Genomic DNA, 18,773 nt, shown 5'->3' on the forward strand with positions numbered 1-18,773 from the left:
GTGCAGTGTTCTTTTTTTATTCAGCTCACACTCTGGCTTTCATGATTTTTTAAATGCCTTTAATATATCTCTTTCATATTCTAATCTCTTCTGACATCTGCTTATTTGGTTCTCAGGCTATGTCTTATTTCTGGGTTGCCATTCTGCTCTCTGCTAGGTTACAAAGTCTGGTGCACTCTGTGTCTGAAAACCGAACTAGGTTTGACTTTTAAGCTTAAATTAGCCTTTATTTTCTTTTTAAAGACAAAGGAGTTTCAAGCTATATAATTAAATAGCACCACACAGCACCGAACCCATTATCATTCTTAACACCTTAATTCTTTTTGTTTAGAATATACTTAAGTACTGCTGTGCTGGAAAGAGCAACAAATGAGCAATCAGGCCGTGCCATAATGACCGGAGGTGGTGTGTTGCTGCACATTTGCAGCCTTATTGGCTGATGCATTACAGGCATTTTGCGGAAGCCATTAGACTGAGGAGGAGATAGGGAGTAATGGAGGTTTGTCAAGGAAAGGGGTGATGAATGGTTGTCCCTTAGTGTTGTAAATAGTTACAGACCTTGACTAACAGGTATGTGGGGCACGGCAGTGCATATTTGTTGGTAGAGGCATGACTGGAATAATCACACACCGTATGAGTGTGAGGACAGATAAATAAGGATGCAAAAGACAAAAGACATATGTAAGAATGACAAGTAGCACTGCAGACAAATGTGCATTTATTACCTCCGCCAAGGGGATATTGTTTGTTCGTTTGTCAGTAGAATTAGAAGAACCTCTGGCCTGATTTTCATGAAACTTGATGGAAGGGTGCAGCATGGGCGAAATAAGATCTTGTTCAATTTTGGAGTGGATCTCTAGCACGGGTTGGATACATTAAGTATTTTTCACTTATGTTAACATTGCAAGATAGGGAATTTGGCCTTGTCAGATTAATAACATACAGTGCATCTTAAAATCCAGTAGATGGTAATAAAGTTCAATATTGACAAAACATAGCCAGCTGTAGAAGTAACTCTAAAACCCAGTCCACATTCACAGGTACCAGTAATTCTCTGGGGTGGCCCACACATGCAACTGCCCAACTTCATACTGAGAGCAGTTGTTATGGAGCACTCAGGGACAATGGTTTCACAACTGTTCAACACAAAAAAGCTGCTGTAAGCGTGGTCGTCATTTTAGCCAACTTCCTGTCCGTTTTGCAGTAAGCAATCCCCTCCCTCCTCTCTATGTCACCTCTTCTTTCTTTTTTTCAAGGCAGGTCTGTTTGCTTTTCTTTTCTTCAAGCGTTTTTCTTCTCTTAGCGTGTTTGGTAGTATAAGCCATCACTGGGAATCGGTAGCTTTCCCTGTCGTGCCATTGCCACTAAACAGGAGGATCCTGATCTCTGCATGATCACGAGCAGACAGGACCTCTTCACGGAGGATTTAACACTTATTTTAATAATAAAATAATGCATACAGTAACTTTAAAGGAAAAGGGTTTTAAACTTTGCTGAGATGACGAGGCCATTGAGAGGCACAACCATATTCTGACATATTTCTATAGTTTTGGAAACATATCTAGACACATAAAGTCTTTTCTCTTACAGATTTGCATATCATGAAAGAGTGGACTATTGGCCTTGGCAGAGGTCTATGCTCTCCGAGTGCCATTCTAGTTGGTATAGTCTTTCTTGCATGTGTGCTAACAAAAGCACCACATTACACATTTGTAATTATTGTTTGGTCCAAACCATCATGAAAAGGTCTTTCAGTACAATGCTGTAATAAGAAACTCTTTACAAATGGTTTAAATGTTGTAATTAATGGCTTTATTAATAATATGGAAACATTTAACAGTCCTTTAGAGTTGGTCAATACGCCATTAGAACGAATACTTTACTTTCTGTCTCCAGGTTGTAAAAAAACACAACAACTTGACACCTAAAGTATTTTTTAAAAACCATGACTGTAGGTTTTTTTGACTGTAAGTTAACGATGGCAATTCATTACCCCTCTACCCCCGGATAGAAATAGGAGGTCAGATAAATCTGGATATTAAATGATTAAAGATGTGATATTTGATCACAAGGCTGTAAATAATGATCTCAGGCCTCCAGTCATTCACAGTGAAGTCATGTACGTGTGTGGGAGCGTATACTGACAACCCACTGAGCTGAAGCGGTCAAGTTAACAGCGTCTGCTGAAGGCTACGACAGAGATTGCTTATCCTCCAACTCCTAAAAAACTCTCCGTCTACGTAAGAGGAACACATTGTTTATTTTTTTCATTTTTTTATCCTGCTGTACCAGAAAGCATTATTAGACACAGTGGGTATCACAGCTCGGGTTGGAAACCTGCCTGTATACCTGAAATTCAAGATAAGCCGTCGGCTGTGGACAGCTCTGAAGGTTGGAGGAGTCCTACCGCTCCGTTCGCTCCTTCAGGCGTTCTGGGAGAAGTTTCTGGGCACGCTCTCTGACATCATCTTTCACCTTGTTATGAGGCTTCTCCCCCAGGCATGTTTTACAGTTTCCCCAAATACTTTAACATTTGCATACAACTGTGTAATGTGGAATCTTTTGACCCCTTTAGGCTGAAAGTGTTTTTTTGCAAATGTACCACACCTTCATCCTGAGAATTTAAAACCATTTCTAATGATTAAGTAAAGTAATTACTTTTTTAATTCACTCAATTTTTAGTGCTACAGATTTTTTTTATTTTGTTATCCAGATGTGCGTGACAAAAAACAGGCTCATCAATACAAAAATAGAAGAGTGAAACATTCGAGGCCAGTGTTTATTGTGCTCACTTATAAATACCTGAGGATGAAACATTCTCTTCTTTCTCCTAAGTTGCCCCGGGGGTCCCGTGTTCCTATTTTAGGAACTGCCCATGTGTGTGTTTGTGTGTGGTTATGCGGACAAGCGTGTGCACCCGGTAAGACAGGCTAAACATCTGTGCAGGGTCTATGTTTGGGATTATGGTGTCACTGCCATCTCATACGTCAGGGCCCTGCAGCCAAAAGCATTATCGCTCATCTCTCTAGTCGTCTGAATGAAAAATACAGGGGGGACACACAAGACTGGTTGAGGTGACCAAACGCTGTCTGCTCGGGATGAGTCAGTGCCCAGTCTGAGCTGGAGCGTCAGAGCCTTCCTATGAGTTTGTTTGGCTTTCCATCCAGAGATACTGTTTATGATAGTCTGAGCAATGATACGGTTAGATTACAAAAAAGATTCACACGAGGCTATCTTTGCTTGGGTGGCCTTTGACACTATGTAGGTTGTTTTGTATTAGATGTGCTGATGACTGATTCTGTGTGCTGTTGTTTCAGTCTTTTTAAAAGAATGAGGCAGGCAGACAGCTAGCGACTGTAGTTTCTAGCAAATGTTAAACATGGGGGCTGTGTTGGAACTATGTTAGCTGCTGTGTTCACGGAAATAAAGGAATATGTCGATCCATTCAACTGTGTGGCTAATGTTATGCTGCAGTGTTGCAGGCTGCAGGTCGTGTAAATGTAGGGAATCTAACAAATTGTTATCATTTCATCATGCAAAGTGAAAAGTTATTGGACAATGAAAATCTCCCCGGAAAATCTAGACTTGATTTATGGTATCTGCATTCATGTCTCCATTATAGACTAAATGATGAATAATCTCACCCTTTTTTCTTAATGTTTTCCTCTACACCCCCCTCCACCCTGACACCAACCCCTGCGGTCATTCTTTGTTTGCACAAAGCAATACTCAAACTATGTTTTTTTTTACTCTGTATAAAATTATGACTTTTTCACTTTAGCTTATCGATGAACATGCTTCTATCGTCTTTTTTATTTCCAAAGTGCTCCCGATCTTTTAATACCATAAATTTGGAAACAAATGCAGTGTGTACTGTGTTGATGGTAGTTGCTGTGCTCTGAGTAAAATGGGAATCTCTTGTTGCTTTTGACTGCACAACATTATTTGGCACACTAATGAGCAGTCCAGTCCTGGTTGAGAACATTTCTCTAAAACCATCCACATGGTAAACCCACACTTATTTTGATTAAATAGACTCCTTCTCAGTAAAGCGTAGGCGTCCACACAGTAGGCTTGTCTGAAATTGCTCACCTAAATAGAAAGCACTCGTTATTTATGTTATTATTTATACCTGTGCTTTCACCAGCATGCTTTAATTCTTATTTGCCAGAATACCAATCTTTGATATCTACCTCTTAATCTCATTGATTAGTTCCCTGTATTAACTCTTATAAAACTGCAATCACTTTGTAAGACTTCTGGTGCATGAACATTGCTGGCATGGTCACTCTGATGTTCATTGTCTGCAAATACATTCCTGTTTGCACAATAGATGTTTCAAAAAAATAATTTCACTTTTTGCAAGCATGGAGCGTCCCGATGTTTATTTGTTCTTGTTGTTTACCCTCATGGTCAAGTTGAATAATAAGTAGTTAGTTTTCAGTGTTTTTGCTGTTGCTCCAGGGGTTATGATTGTTTGTTTTAAATGTGAAAAGTTATGGCAGCCACAGAGGGACATTTTCCACGGACAGCTCACCTCCAGCACCTCGGGCTGTTTGAGCTCAGACGCCCCGACTTGTGATGATGCCTTGTGTCCACTTGGAGGTCCAGTACCAGCCCTGGGACTCGACCAACACACATGCACCTGCTGCAAAATGTGTGTGTATGTGTCTGAGTGTGTGAGATGCAGAGAGGAGGGGAGTGTGGGAGTCTGTGAGTGTGTGCTTGTGGATATAAATGGCTTAAATGTTCTTCATGCGCTTTGTGCACTCTGTTTATTTCGACGTGTTTTGGTGACGTCACCCACTCACCCTAACCTCGCATAGACGCTTTGCAGTTGCGTCACGGATCTCCTAGCAACCAAGTGTGGCACCACAATGGAGGTCCCTTTGAGAATCGGCAAATAAAAATGGCTACAAATAACGGCTAAATTTAAAACAGGGCGAAGAAAAAGAGCCGGCTGACGAGAAGATTCGGGATTGGCGTCAATTCAGTATTTCAGCAAAGATGCACAGTTTGGAGAATGTTATCATTCAGCAATTGTTTTCTACTTTTATAGGTATGAGGGCATGGATGTTAACGTGTTAAAGAAGCTGAAAATGCAGCTTCTTTTTCAACTAAAAGACAGAATAGAACAGATGGATCTCACCTGTTGAGATTTGAGCTTGTTTTGACCGACAAATTAAACTTTTCAATTATGCTTTGGTCCAAAAATATGAAACCATAGCTCTTAAATGCCCCACAAAAGGATATCTTTACTTCTTTAATGTGATTTTCTGGATTTTGCTCTGTATCTTTTATCCAATAGGAAGACCTGGAATGAGTTTACCAGGTGAAAATGTTTTGCTAGTGGGATTTTATTGACTCTGGTACTGACTGAGCTCTCACATCAAGCTCTTGTCACATTCCAGCTAATGAGACCCTGCTGAGGAGGTCATAAACACCCGTCGATAAAGAGGTGGACTGGTCAACAGTTGCTATGTTGGTTCCTAGGAAAGGAGGACAGGTCTGACATCGGCTGCTACTGCATCTACATGGAAGTCTTGCTTTTGTGCAAAATATCTGCCACTGATCATACTAGGAATTCTGCAAATTCTGCTCCCAGAACGATTAATTTAGATAATTAATCAAAACAATTTGTTTTAATTTCCAACCAGCCGGGAGGGTAGTGTAACAAAGCAACAGATGTTAACAAAATTGAATTTGCCACTGAAGCTGAATGAGATGTGTTCATTCCCATACTGTATTTGAGCAGGATGCTCATGTTTGGTCATGATGCACTGTATGCTACAGCAACGCTGAAGCATCCTTCCAGTCCACCTTAGGGATCCTTGTCTAGCCATTATTATAATTTGATACAAGATGGAACAACACACAGGAGCAGAACGTTCTAATGAGGCAGCAAATTTGTAAAACAAGTAGTTGTTTATCATCAGTGTTGTCCACTTATACTTAACGTCACTCGAAAGCCCTCTGTAGCGTCAGATCGGCCTCACCACTGAAACCTGCTCTGTCTGTTGGCCGGTTTACTCATCTGTGTGCTCCGAGCCATTTCAGTTCTCCTACTGAGGAAGTCACTATCGAGCCATAAGGCCTCAGGGCATCATCTGTTCTCCCATCCCTCCGTCTCACTGGCACACTTAAGGCCACGTAGTTTAAAGAATCCCACTATCTATACGGCCGTGCGGAGATACTTGTTTCATCCAAGATAATTGCTATTTTTCCAGCGTTGTGATTGCTATTGTCGGTTTATCGTAGGGATTCTGTGCGTTTGTGTGTGTATGTGGGTTATTTGTAAATGCGCTCGTGTGTGTTCTCGCTCGTCAAAGATGACAGCACAATATTCTCCAAAAGGGCTGATCGGCGTGTAGCTGTTGCCATAGCAACTGAGCAACCTGGCTTTGTCTCTTGCTCATCGGAGGATTTTTTTTTTCTTAAACTCGGAAAGAAAAAAAATAAAACCCCATCTGATCTATTTCCACCCTTTCTCTTAGTTTGCTTCTTGCTGCCACTCCAAACTCATACTTGTTCAGCTTTGCACTTTCACCCTGTGGAAAGTCTCATTAAAACCCCCGGATGAGAAACAATGAGGATACGAGCGAGCAACAGCCTGTAATATATCGCTCATATAACACTCATGTGCTATAATGCAGCACATTGTGCAGCAAACGCCCACACATTTTTTACAGTCCTGTTCACTTCTTCTGCTGCTCTGCACAGTCCATCATATATACAATCATGTCAGACTCTTATCTCGGCATCACATCGACTTGCTGCCTTCTTGTGTTGAATTTGTTTAGCATTTCCACCTTAAGCTATTGATTATCCCTTTCTGATGTAGTGCCAATTACGCCATTGATTGCATTCACACATTTGATTTAAGCTTTTATCCAAACTGCCGAAGTGCTACACTCAGCCCATTAAGCTGTAGGACCTTGATGATTCTGACATAACAATAGTAGGTGTATGATGAGAATAATTACAGTTTGTGTGTTTTTTTTCCCCTGGCATTGTTTGTGTGTTTTGTTGTTTTAATCGTCACTCGCTCCGCTTCTTTCTATTTTACCTGCTGTAAAAATTTCTCCCCATGGGGAATAGCAGTCAATCAGTTGGAGAAGCATCTCAGTCTAACGTCAAATAAACTATATTTGGCTCCAGATTGGCTCCTAGACTCAAGGAGTCTCTGTATCTCTGCACATACACATACACACCCCCCTCTGTTTAACCCACACAAAGACAGAAACATATATCCCTTCATCTCTCAGTGTAGTTACATTTCTCTCTTTAAAGGGTGCTTTTTGTAAGAATTGGCCACCTGTCGAGTTTGTACTCCAAACAAATTGGGGGCAGCATAGCACCAGAAAGTTGGGGCGTACACCACTATCTTAAGAAACAGGGAAATGTATAGTCCCTAGCCAATTAACAGCTGTTTACTTCAGCATCGCACTTCATCCTGTTACTGGCCAAAAGAGCTGTTTCCAGCAGTACAAAGCAAAGTGTTCACTCTTGTTTTACTTCTGAGCTCTGAGTTTCAGAGTCGTTATGGCCACTTGTGGGTCGTTGACCCAATCGGCCTTCATGTGGGATGTTAGGGCTTGGTGAGCCCAGCTATGAACGGTTGTCTGGGGAGGTAACTCGGTACTGCATTGTAGGTAGGTGATGAGTAATGTCGAGGGCCACCTCCTCTGTTCAAAGACAGTCGTACCAGTTTGACATAGATGGATTCCTTTACACCTCTTTCAAACCATCTGTCTTCTCTGGCCAAGATGTTTACATTGTTGTCCTCAAAGGAATGATTTTTCTCCTTCAGATGTAAGTCGGCAGCAGCGTCTTGACCTGAGGAGTTGGCCCTCCTGTGTTGCGCCATTCGTTTATGGAGAGGTTGTTTTGTCTCCCTAGTGTACACATCTGTGCAGTCCTGGCTGCGTTGAACAGCATAAACTACATTACTCTGCTTATGCCTGGGTGTTTTGTCCTGAGGATGGACAAGTTTCTGCCTCAGCGTGTTGGTAGGTTTGAAGTGGACCGGGATATGATGTTTATTAAATTAAATTATTAAAATACTCCTGAGTTTCTCAGATATTCCTGCGACATAAGGAATGACGATGTTGTTACGTTTTTCCGTCTTTCTCCTTCCCCTCTGTCTTAGCGGGCATGGTCTCAGCCTGATGGTTTAGGGTTCTGATGACCCCCAGCTTGTGCTCCAGTGGGTGTTGAGAGTCGAACAGCAAGTATTGATCTGTGTGTGTAGGTTTTCTGTACACCTCAATGTTGAGGCTTCTGTCTTCTTCAGTGTGTACTGCACAGTCCAAGAAGGGCAGACGACCCTGAAACTCAGAGCTCACGTGACCTTAACGACTCTGTAAGGACACTCCCACACAGAGTTTATAAGCCTGCAACTCCCCTCCTGTTAGTTAGAACTGAAGAAGGATGAGAGGTGAAACGTCTTCAAGAAACTGAAACACGTCCAGCTGCCTACGATACAGCACTTAGAATTACCATGACCTGGATGACTGAGAACCTTCATCAACATGTTCATTTTTCAAATGTTTTGGACTTAAATACATACAGCTCCTCTAAACCACACACACACACACACACACACACACACACACACACACACACACACACACACACACACACACACACACACACATCATACTCAACCCCATGGCCTGATATGTGTCACATGACCGCCCAGTGGAGGAGGGGAAAGGAAGACCTCAGCTTAATTAGACTGAGAACAATCAGACAAGATGGAGGAGGACATTGTTGTCTGGCGCCTTACTGTTTCTCAGCTCCTGCAGGCTCATCTGTCTCACACACACAAACACACACACACACACATACTCTGAACATAAAATACATACCTTGTTTGTTTTGGTATTATGTATTTGGTTTTATTTTGGTATTTGTTTTCGGATGGTTAGAAAATCTGCCAGTGCCACATGATCCTAAAGTGTTAAAGCTTTAATCCTTTTAGGATTTCAGTCCTGGTTGTTTAGGCAACACCTGTGGTTACCATGGTAATCAATGGTGGCTTAATACTACAGCAAACACTACTTGAGCCGTGACTTTGTAGTGGAATCATTTTAGAGGCACCACCTCCAAAGAGGAAATTGAAATACAAATCAATAAATTCTTAAGTTATCAACCAAATATCTAAAAGTGTGACTTCTCGATTAAATTGATCTCCATTCTCCACTTCAAAGGAATACGCAGACCCATGACTGGGTCTAAATTAAAATGTTTATTAACTGGGTAAATTTTAGCACAAATGATTTAAATGAAATGATTATCAGATATGAAGAGAATTGAATGAGGAAATGGGGAATGGTGGCGGAAATAATCTGTTCGATACGGATTCTAGTCACTAATCATTACTGTCAATAAGATTATTATTATTATTATTAGATTATTTTGACATCAACCCAGTCATGAGCAGCTTGAGAGGATGGTACAGCCTACTTTTAGATGTGAAAGCCGATCCGGATTTGAGAACTCGGTCAGAACCAAGGCAATGGATGCGGTGGACGGAACCACCTCACGGCGAACTCTGGTGGTTTGGCGTTGGAAGTCTCCCTGGGTTGATGACAAAATTATTGATCCGGTGCTATTGGCTTTGCCGGGTAACTGAAAAAGATTTGGTGCTGGTCGAATGACACAAAACTTTCAAAGTCTTTGGAAAAAAAAAAGCAAGATTGTGTAAAACTGGTAGCAAAGTTATAATTAAGTCAGTTGGCGTTGAAACTTGGTTATCAAATGAAGAAAAACAGAATAGAACTAGCGCGCAAAACAAAAAGGAGCAAAAAACTACACAAGTAACAAGCGTATTTATAACATGTGGCAGTATTTGTCATATGTTATAAATGCAATGAAAATCTTAAATGAATAACTCAGGCTTGGAAAGTGTTAGAATAATGGGATTTCATTTACCTTGAACAAGAATTTGAACTGAATGTGATGAGCATAGTGACAAATGAATAAAACAATCACTTCATACTGATTTCAAAGGTTGCTGCGAGGGTAGAAGCATTTCCGTTGGTATGCAGGCAGATTTACAGCCCCTGGTCTTATCTGTCAGGCTCCCCTGTAAAGAAAAACGGGGGAATCTTCAAAGTCCCATTTGCTGGTGTCAGGGCTGTTGCAGATAGAAATTCACACTGGGGTGTCACTTACAGTCTGTTTGATGTGTTTACAACCATTAGTTAAACAGTCAATATCAATTTAAAGATTTGGTCTGATTTTTCCCAACTGTAAGACAGACTTCATCTCCGTCCTGTGGGTGTCAGTTGTCCTTTTGGCCCCAGATAATCTCACCAGGAGTTGTTAAGCCTGTCCTAATGTTGCTTTTAAAATTAAATCGACAGGAATTGCAACCACGAGCTGATACCATGCTGCACATGCCGGGAGCAGTGTTTTTACACAAGAGCACCACTTGGCGATGCCTCGGCCTGCTCAGTCGTCTCCTGGATCCACATATATTATAATTTGTATCAGATATTCTGTCAGTGTATATGCGACATGTATTGCATGCCGTCCGTCCTGGGAGAGGGATCCCTCCTCTGTGGCTCCTCCTGAGGTTTCTTCCATCTCTTTTTTTTCCCTGTTAAAAGGTTTTTTTTTTTCTCAATATGGCCAGTGTTTCCTCATTCGAATCGAGGGTCTAAGGACAGAGGATGTTGTTTCACTGTGAAGTTTGTAAAGCCCACTGAGGCAATGTGATTGTGATTTTGGGCTATATAAATAAAATTGATTTGATTTGAATTGAAGAGCAAAAAGCAGTAAAATGACATATTTGAGGTTTCAGCTCTTAATGTAACAACCTACTGAGGAGGAAAAGTGCAGAAATGACAGTTTTCTTGTTTTGTAGATGCATTTTTGACGACTGATCGTTAACCACGGTGACAAACGCCCTCCCTGTGACTGCTTCACAATAAAATCACCCAGTGTTTTGTCATATAAAAGCTTCTAGTATGAAGCAGAGACAGTAGGCTGTTGTGTTTGCATTAGCAGTAAGTTAATACAGCTCTGACATGGTGTAAAGAGAGTGAACATTTAATAATGAGGCTGATATCAATGAGATAAAAAATTGCTCTTATTTGGATTAAATGCTTGCACTGTTCAAATCTTCCCACAAGAGAATGGCGGAGTCTACCACTGCCATTTAAGACTACTAGGTAGATAACCATAAAGGTACAATATCTAAGATAGTTGAATGTTGAGTGTCATTATGTGGTCATCAAGTACAGAAACTTTGGGTTGGTGGCTTGCCCAACCAACAGTGTCTGTATTTGACGAACTAGGAATGAGATGAATTGCTTATTGCATATTTAAAGGCATTTAAAATGCATAACATAAAATTAAACAAAAGAATCTTAAAACTAAAACTACATCAGTGCTAATCGAAATACAACAAAAGCATTTTTCATTACCCTATTTGTGAATAAGCTTTGAAGGCTAGTATTTACAGGGAATGCCAAAAATTCAAGGTGTCTGGTATCAGTCAAGCTGAGGCTCTATATGACAGGCACATGTGTGAGCGTGTTTGTTCTCATGAGTATTTACTGACATAAATCTACACGCCCCTTGCCTGAGGGATGGTAGGATCATCAAAGATTGACAGACAGAAGAAGACAGACAGCAACATCAACAGCAGGCCCACATGATGATAGATAGCCCTGTCCACGCCGCTGACAAGTCCAATCATCTGCCAGTCGCCAACAAGGCCGACAAGAAGCAGATGATGTCAGTTTCCCCCTCCGTATTGAGTTATCAGGTTGATTGAGTGTAATTGAGCGATGCATCGGAGTGCAGAGAGAAGACATCAAGCCTCTGGAGGGACTGGAGGAGGAGGAAGGGTGTTTCAGGAACCAGGAAATGCTGTATGGCACCAGAGCCATGAGATTAGCACAGTCAACGACTCTGCCTCGTAATCAATTAATAGGACTGATTGAGCCCCTCGCAGGATGAAAATTCTGAGTCACACGAAGATTTCTTATCCCTCTTATTTGCTGTCAATGCTGTCATGAGTGCTGTCTTTTTTTGTTGACACTGTTAGTGAAAATTCTACTTAATGTTTGTTGTGTTGGGTGGTGGTGTTGTACTTGTATCTACAGTAGTAGGCTTCCAGGACTGTGAATGTGACGATCACAAAAAAAAAACCCAACACAGCTCCTTTGATTTATGACTTGCCAGTTTTGAAACTTGAAGAGCTCCATTCCTCATGTTTAATATAGTGTTGCAGGGGGACATTACCAGCTCAACTCTGAACATTAATGGTTTCTCTGTTTCCTTTCACATAAAAGCATAATAAAGCCTGTGAATATGTAAATTGACAAAGACAGCCCCAACCAAACCAACTCTTTCTCTTCTCGGCCTAGTTGCAGTGAACCTCTTCTGTCCTCTTAAATGGAGATCAGTCTCATCGCACAACTCGGACTGCTGTTCCGTTTTCAGGGCTCAGTTTAGTGATGAAGAAAGAACTTCGAGGCATCGTTTTCTGCTTGTGTTTCTCTCTTTATTCTCACAATTTCTCCACCCACCCACACACAAAAGTCCCCTCTACTCCCCTCTTCCTGGCATTCATAGTACTCATGAATAAATCTGCACAAAGGTCTTCAGAAAACATCTCACTTATTGCATATTTGACTCCATCATTTCCTTGTCTTTTCAGTTTTATTTTGTCAATTCGAAGCTGCACATTCATTGACTGCGCTATTTTCTTAAAACACACATTCCAACTGAAACTGGGACTGACAGCCAAAAAGATGCCGAGATGATGAGAGATGAGAGAGTGTGTGTTTGCTTACAAACAGAGTATAAGCCTGTTTTACTTCAAATATGACACGTACACGCACGACTTTAAAGGGACAGTGTGCTGATTTCAAAGTCTGTTTACAGATGTTGGGGAGTACCACCGTATATTTAAAAAAAAAACTTTTGTGGCTCAAGAAATGGTTATTGATACATGGAAAAATTGGTGAAGACAAGTTTGAAAAGGAAAAAAATCAGTCCTGTGGAAAAGTGAGCTCACCAGCCCTCTGTAGCCAACTCCTTATGTTGGGTTGACGCTAGCGGCTCAAGGCTACATTTGATGCTACTTGCATAACACACCCAAGTCTCGGACTGTCGGTGGTCGACTTGCATTCTGGGTAATGCAGTTCCGAGGTTTTGACAAAGAAGAAGAATCTGTGTGGAATAGGGCCTTCATGATATCATATTTTCACTTGACGATTATCGCGGCCATCATAATTTTGTTTATCACGTGTTTTGTCTGTTTTTTTGTCAAATGAATGACATTTGTCTTATGAGTGTAGGGAGGTGGAGAGAGAGTCTATGTAACCTCAAATGTCTGTCGTTTTGGCATGATTTTGCACCACAGAAGTAAATAAATGAGTAGCACACACACCAGATCCATGTCACACACTAGCTAGCTAACAGTTAACTTTGACTGCAGCTTTTTCTTCTTCTTTTTCCGTTGTATGGCAACCAGTATTGAGGCTCTTTACCACGAGAACAAAGCAAGAAGCGAGAACAGAAAGAAACAGAAACATTTTAAGAGGCACTGGATTATTTACATGATATTATAACATGTATTTTATTTTTAAAATATTATGGTTATTGTCAATACTGGTAATCTGCGACAACCCTAGTGCTGAATAAAAAAATGAATCTCTTGTTCTGCTGCTGCATCGGATTTGACCCTTGTTTTTTACTGTCCATCATTAACACCTCAATGTTTTGGTACTGCAATGCTACCTCAGTACATTTCAAAGGGTGTTGGTTGGTGTGGTAAGTACACGGGGAAGATTGTATTGATACGTATTTCAGTTTCATGTTTTGCTTGACCGTGTTTATTATTTCCTAAATGGTAAAAGAGTATATCAGAATAGAAACCTTAATAGGCCTGTAATGTGGGGTTTCAGCAGAAATTGAAACAAAACACTGAAAACAAAAATGGTCTTGCATAATGACCTATGACTCTGTCAGCATTTTTTCTCATGAATATTTTTATTATTGAATTATCGGCAGCGAGACCATCATCATCTCAATACATATCCACACACATCGAGCTGCCTTCACAGGCGACTCTTTGTATGCCTCCATTCTCACCAGGTATTGTGAGGTGGCGCGCAAATGTAATGCCGCTCAGTCATTGCAAGCACTAATGGACCAAGCGTGTGTTTTTTGTTGTGAAAACCTTTTGAAGTGAGAGTGCCTCGCAATGGAATACAGGTAGCACCACAGTAGCCTCATTATGCAAAATATCTGCATCTAAACATGCAAATAATTCAGACAGGACCTTGACATTTTGATTGTCACATGTTGTCAGCCCTAAGGTTCGAGAGAGCACACTAAATCTATCTATCTATCTATCTATCTATCTATCTATCTATCTATCTATCTATCTATCTATCTATCTATCTATCTATCTATCTATCTATCTATCTATGACATCTCATTCACAATGATGAGTTGACAATGACTCATGACTATATGCATGATATACAAACATACATCAATCCAACACCAAAATGTCAGTCCATTGCCCAAAATGCCATATGTGCTAAGTCGAAGGTTTAATGCAGAACGTTTGACATTCTCTCCCTTTTACTTTTTAACTAAACGTAACAGCCTCCTATCTCTTGCTCTTCAGACACTCTCTCAGTGCCTCGCTGGTCCCCGCAGATTCCCCGAAGAGATCTGGGAAACTCAATAAAACACAGGTAGGCCTGAAGGACAGTGTGTGGGTGAGTGACTGTGTGTGTGTGTGTGTGTGTGAGGGAGAGAGTTTGCCTATGCGCATAAACTCATCCGTCATAGAATGCCAGTCCAATTAAAAAGGGCCTCTTGTATAACTCATCTCAATTCTCTTCCTCTCGTTGTCTGCCTTTCTCCGTCTCTCTCTTCACCTGCTTGACTCTAAACGCGAGTGATCTAAAAAGTAAAACAATACTGTATTAGTTGTGGGATCTCAGCAACCTCCAGAACGTGGGTGTTTTGCCTGCTGAAAGTCAGCGAGGTGCAGAGAGAAGCTCTGAGCCTCGTCATACGCAGCCAAACTGAGCGCGAGTGTAATTTATAGAGCAGTTGTTTGAAGATTAAGGTTGGTTTTAAGAGAAATGCTATTATTCCATCCAGCAATCTCCTCGACGTGCCAATTTGCATATTTCAAACGTGTGCCCTCGATCGCATTATTGGCCTGTTAAGATAAGTGCATTTGTGTCGCTGGTACACAATGTGCCGCTCTGGCTTTAGAGCCTCTGCTGTGCTGAAAGAAAATTTCTTTATGCAGAGTATGCCCTTAATGTCACATTGCTGTTCATATTTGACAGCAGAGTCCACTAAAAAAAACGTGTCAGGGGTTGGATTGAGTCGTGCCTCTCAATTGAAGTGAAGGAGGGGCCTAATAAAGAGATTTGGACTCTGTCAAAATACATTAGTCACCTGCCATTAGCCAGCGAGCGGCTCGGCTGGCACCCAGGCGTCGCATCAGTAAATACTGCCAATGGTCGCATACGTGCTGGAACCTCTCAGTCAATCTATGCAGGGAATTGGCTGCTACTGCGGAGCACAATGTGGATTTGTTTGTTTGAGAAGAGACTGTGTTGGACCCTTTAAGAGTGGCATAGGCCTCCGAGCTCCCATCACTCGGACTGATCATTGTATTGATGTAAACCCTGTGGCCTCTGTCCTGCGCTGCAGAGCGTCTGCGTTAAGATGTTCATTCGCACAGGGTCACTGAAAGATGAAAATGAAATGGGCCATAATTAAATCAGCAGGTGAGGGAGATTAGGAAAGCAAATACTTTCACAGAAGTAGCTCCTCCAGGCATCTATTATCCTCACGGAAAGGTTACGCAGGGAATGTGAGGCCCTGGTTGGCGAAAGCTGTCTGTCAGAATGAGACTGTTAGGTAAAGGTAAAAAGTCAGAAGCAATGTTATCACGGCAAACACCAGCTCTAAAATGTCACATATGGTAGATGTGCAAGCCGAAAGTGATGTCATGACTTAACAGCCTTATCTCCCTCTCTCTTCTCTTGCCTGCAGGTTTTCCACAAAGTACTGGATGTCCCAGACATGCATAGTATGTGGAAAGGGAATGTTGTTTGGACTGAAATGTAAAAACTGCAAGTAGGTACCGACACTGGTTTTCGACTGTACTGATTTGTGTCTGATCACAGATATCTCTCATTAAGTTAGTGTGGGCTCTTGCCTGTTTTTTGTTTGTTTTTCCCTTTTGATTTTTTTTTTTTTGAGTTTTTCGAGGTGACATGAACTCTTTTGTTTTCATGTCACTTGAATAAATTAGCAATTAGCATCTCTTGTCCGTTTTTCTACATGTTAATGCTCCCACTTTGCAACGGTTTCATCCTTGTGTAAATAATCTAACAACAACAAGTAAACACTCTGTGAAAGTTCCTGTCCTTTTTTTGTGCACTCAGGCTGAAGTGCCACAACAAATGCACCAAAGAAGCCCCACCTTGCCATTTACTGATCATACAGCGAGGCGGACGAGAATCCCTCAAAGGTACTTTTTGACTGCACAACTCACCAGAACTCCGGTTCTTAAAGCATTTTCAGCTTGTGTGGATGCCTCCTTACCTTATTTGAGGGCGCTAAGTTGAACGCACTTTGACACAAGCCTCTCCCAAAAGAAGACATGTGCCCCTCTGTAATGATAAACAGGCTTTCCAATAATCCCAAAGTTGACTGATTTACATGTTGTGTCCGAGCTGCCAGCTAACTGCTGTTAGCTTTGCCTACATTCAGGACTCACGTGGTTTTGTGGGCGGGCGGCTTGTTACTTCTCATCATCATGTTAACAAAAGTAATATAATGTCTAATTTAGCTGACAGATATTTATTTTTGAACACTGGCCATTACTAAAACTATCCCAAACCGAACTCAGTTTTCAGTCGAGGCCTCATTTAAAAAAGTTAAAGAGCCTGTGACAGATAGGAGGTTATCTGCTGATTAATTAAGCCACTTAGGTTTGACAGAAGTGACTGCGTCATGCACCGTTTGTACTGACACAGACTGAACTGAAAAAATTCCCATTATCTGCTATCAGAATTGAGATTCTTCTGTCCTTTCTCTTCTTCCCGCCCTGCCTCCGTTTCTCCTCCAAATAAGACCACCAAGGAACAACTCAAGGTAAAGAACACTAATTAGTCTTCTTCTACCCTGCTTTAGTCAGAGAAAGTGACAGTTTTCTTAATGACATAGTTTGCTTCAGGAAAGTTTTTTTTAATGAAGTGTCTGTATGCGATAACAAATGGATGGTGTTCAAGAAAGGGCAGTTTGTTCATTTTCACATGAGAAGCAGGGCCTGATAAAGAATTTCTTCTAATTTTCCTAAAGCTATTAGGCGAGTGTTGTTTAATTTCAGTCTCCCGCAGTGCTTCATTGTTCCTGTGTGCTTTTTTTCTATAGTAGCTCGTCTGGTACGGACCGAATCAGTGCCATGTGACATCAACAACCCGCTCAGGTACACAGACCTGCACATCAGTCAGACGCTCCCCAAAACCAACAAAATCAACAAGGTAAGTAATAAAAATAAACCGTGTATTACAATCTGTGTGTAACCTGTCCTACATATTACATTTCTTCCATTTTTGGGGGCAGGAAAATGGTTATGAGTCATCCTGTCTGTCCCAGGGGATCATGAAACCGTACGAAAATATCTTCAGCAGTATTGATGTTTGCACAGATGGATTTGTTGTCATACATTGGATATTTTGCAGCACATCTAAAAATTTCTCAGTTCCAGGGAAGAAAGAAAGTTTATCACAGGATTCCTGTGGTGGTAACACAGTGATGGGAATCTTGTGAACCAAATGTGAATGCTCAGAAAGAAAACGTGTGTAAAAATAACACTAAACACAAATAAGACCTTTACAAATACACGACTTCTGATGCTAAAGGATTACCAGATCATGTGGAAATCTTTTTGTAAAGTCTTGCTGTTCTCTGCAATTTCAAACTGCCATGTAGGTAATTGTGGAGACGAGATACGCTTCAACATCATATATGTTAACATGACGACATCATAGTATAGTGTTTTGTTATATGTGGAAAGTGAAGTGGAAATCATCAAGATACATTTTTCTTAACTCACAGCTAGATACTTCCTTTACCTAATGAATTATGATCCACTGCCTGAGATATGTGCTCATGATATGATGATGCCTCTCATCCAAAACAACGTCCCAGACCCTTGCTTTTGAATTTTATTAGTCGGACTGCACCTTTGGATTACTGATTATTGTGACTTTAATTTGTGTTTTTAAGGAGGCATTTTGATTCCTTTGTGGAATTAGTCCACTGTAGTGTGTGCTTACGGTTCTTTTTGTAACTCGGAGCTACTGCTTGTTGGGTTCTGCATAAAGTGCCGCAGGAATGAGTCCTAAAACGTGGAAATAAGTTTGCACTGTTGCACTTATTCTTGAAGTCAATGACATTCAGTCAATTAAATTTGAATGAGTTTTCGGTTAGTTGCCTGAAATAAGGTCTGTGGTTACACAAGCTTAGGAGATTTTCCCGTTTTGACCCCAGGTTTTTTTTAGAGCAGGATATTTTCTAAACCTTTCGTAATCTCTCATGTGACTCAGCTTGGTGAATATATGATTGTTTGGATTAAGATAAATATGACTTCTCTTACTTTCTGCTTTCATTTGTCAAATGATTTATTGCTTCCTGGGGCTGATGATAATTTCCAGTTCAAGTGCAAACTTATTTGGGCAGATAAAATTGCATATACTTTACAT

At 41.0% G+C, this 18,773-nt stretch overlaps 1 protein-coding gene across 1 annotated transcript in view; it reads left to right on the forward strand.

Annotated features, from left to right (window-relative positions):
- Positions 1–18,773, forward strand: part of ksr2 (kinase suppressor of ras 2) — an 89,211-nt gene that overhangs the window by 48,266 nt on the left and 22,172 nt on the right. The window contains exons 7-11 of the mRNA XM_073466895.1: positions 14,660–14,729; positions 16,054–16,137; positions 16,449–16,534; positions 17,140–17,160; positions 17,440–17,549. Coding sequence (XP_073322996.1) covers positions 14,660–14,729; positions 16,054–16,137; positions 16,449–16,534; positions 17,140–17,160; positions 17,440–17,549 — 371 coding nt within the window. The remainder of the gene's footprint in view (positions 1–14,659; positions 14,730–16,053; positions 16,138–16,448; positions 16,535–17,139; positions 17,161–17,439; positions 17,550–18,773) is intronic.

The sequence above is a fragment of the Pagrus major genome, chromosome 5 (genome assembly GCF_040436345.1).
Source record: "Pagrus major chromosome 5, Pma_NU_1.0".
NCBI lineage: Eukaryota > Metazoa > Chordata > Actinopteri > Spariformes > Sparidae > Pagrus > Pagrus major.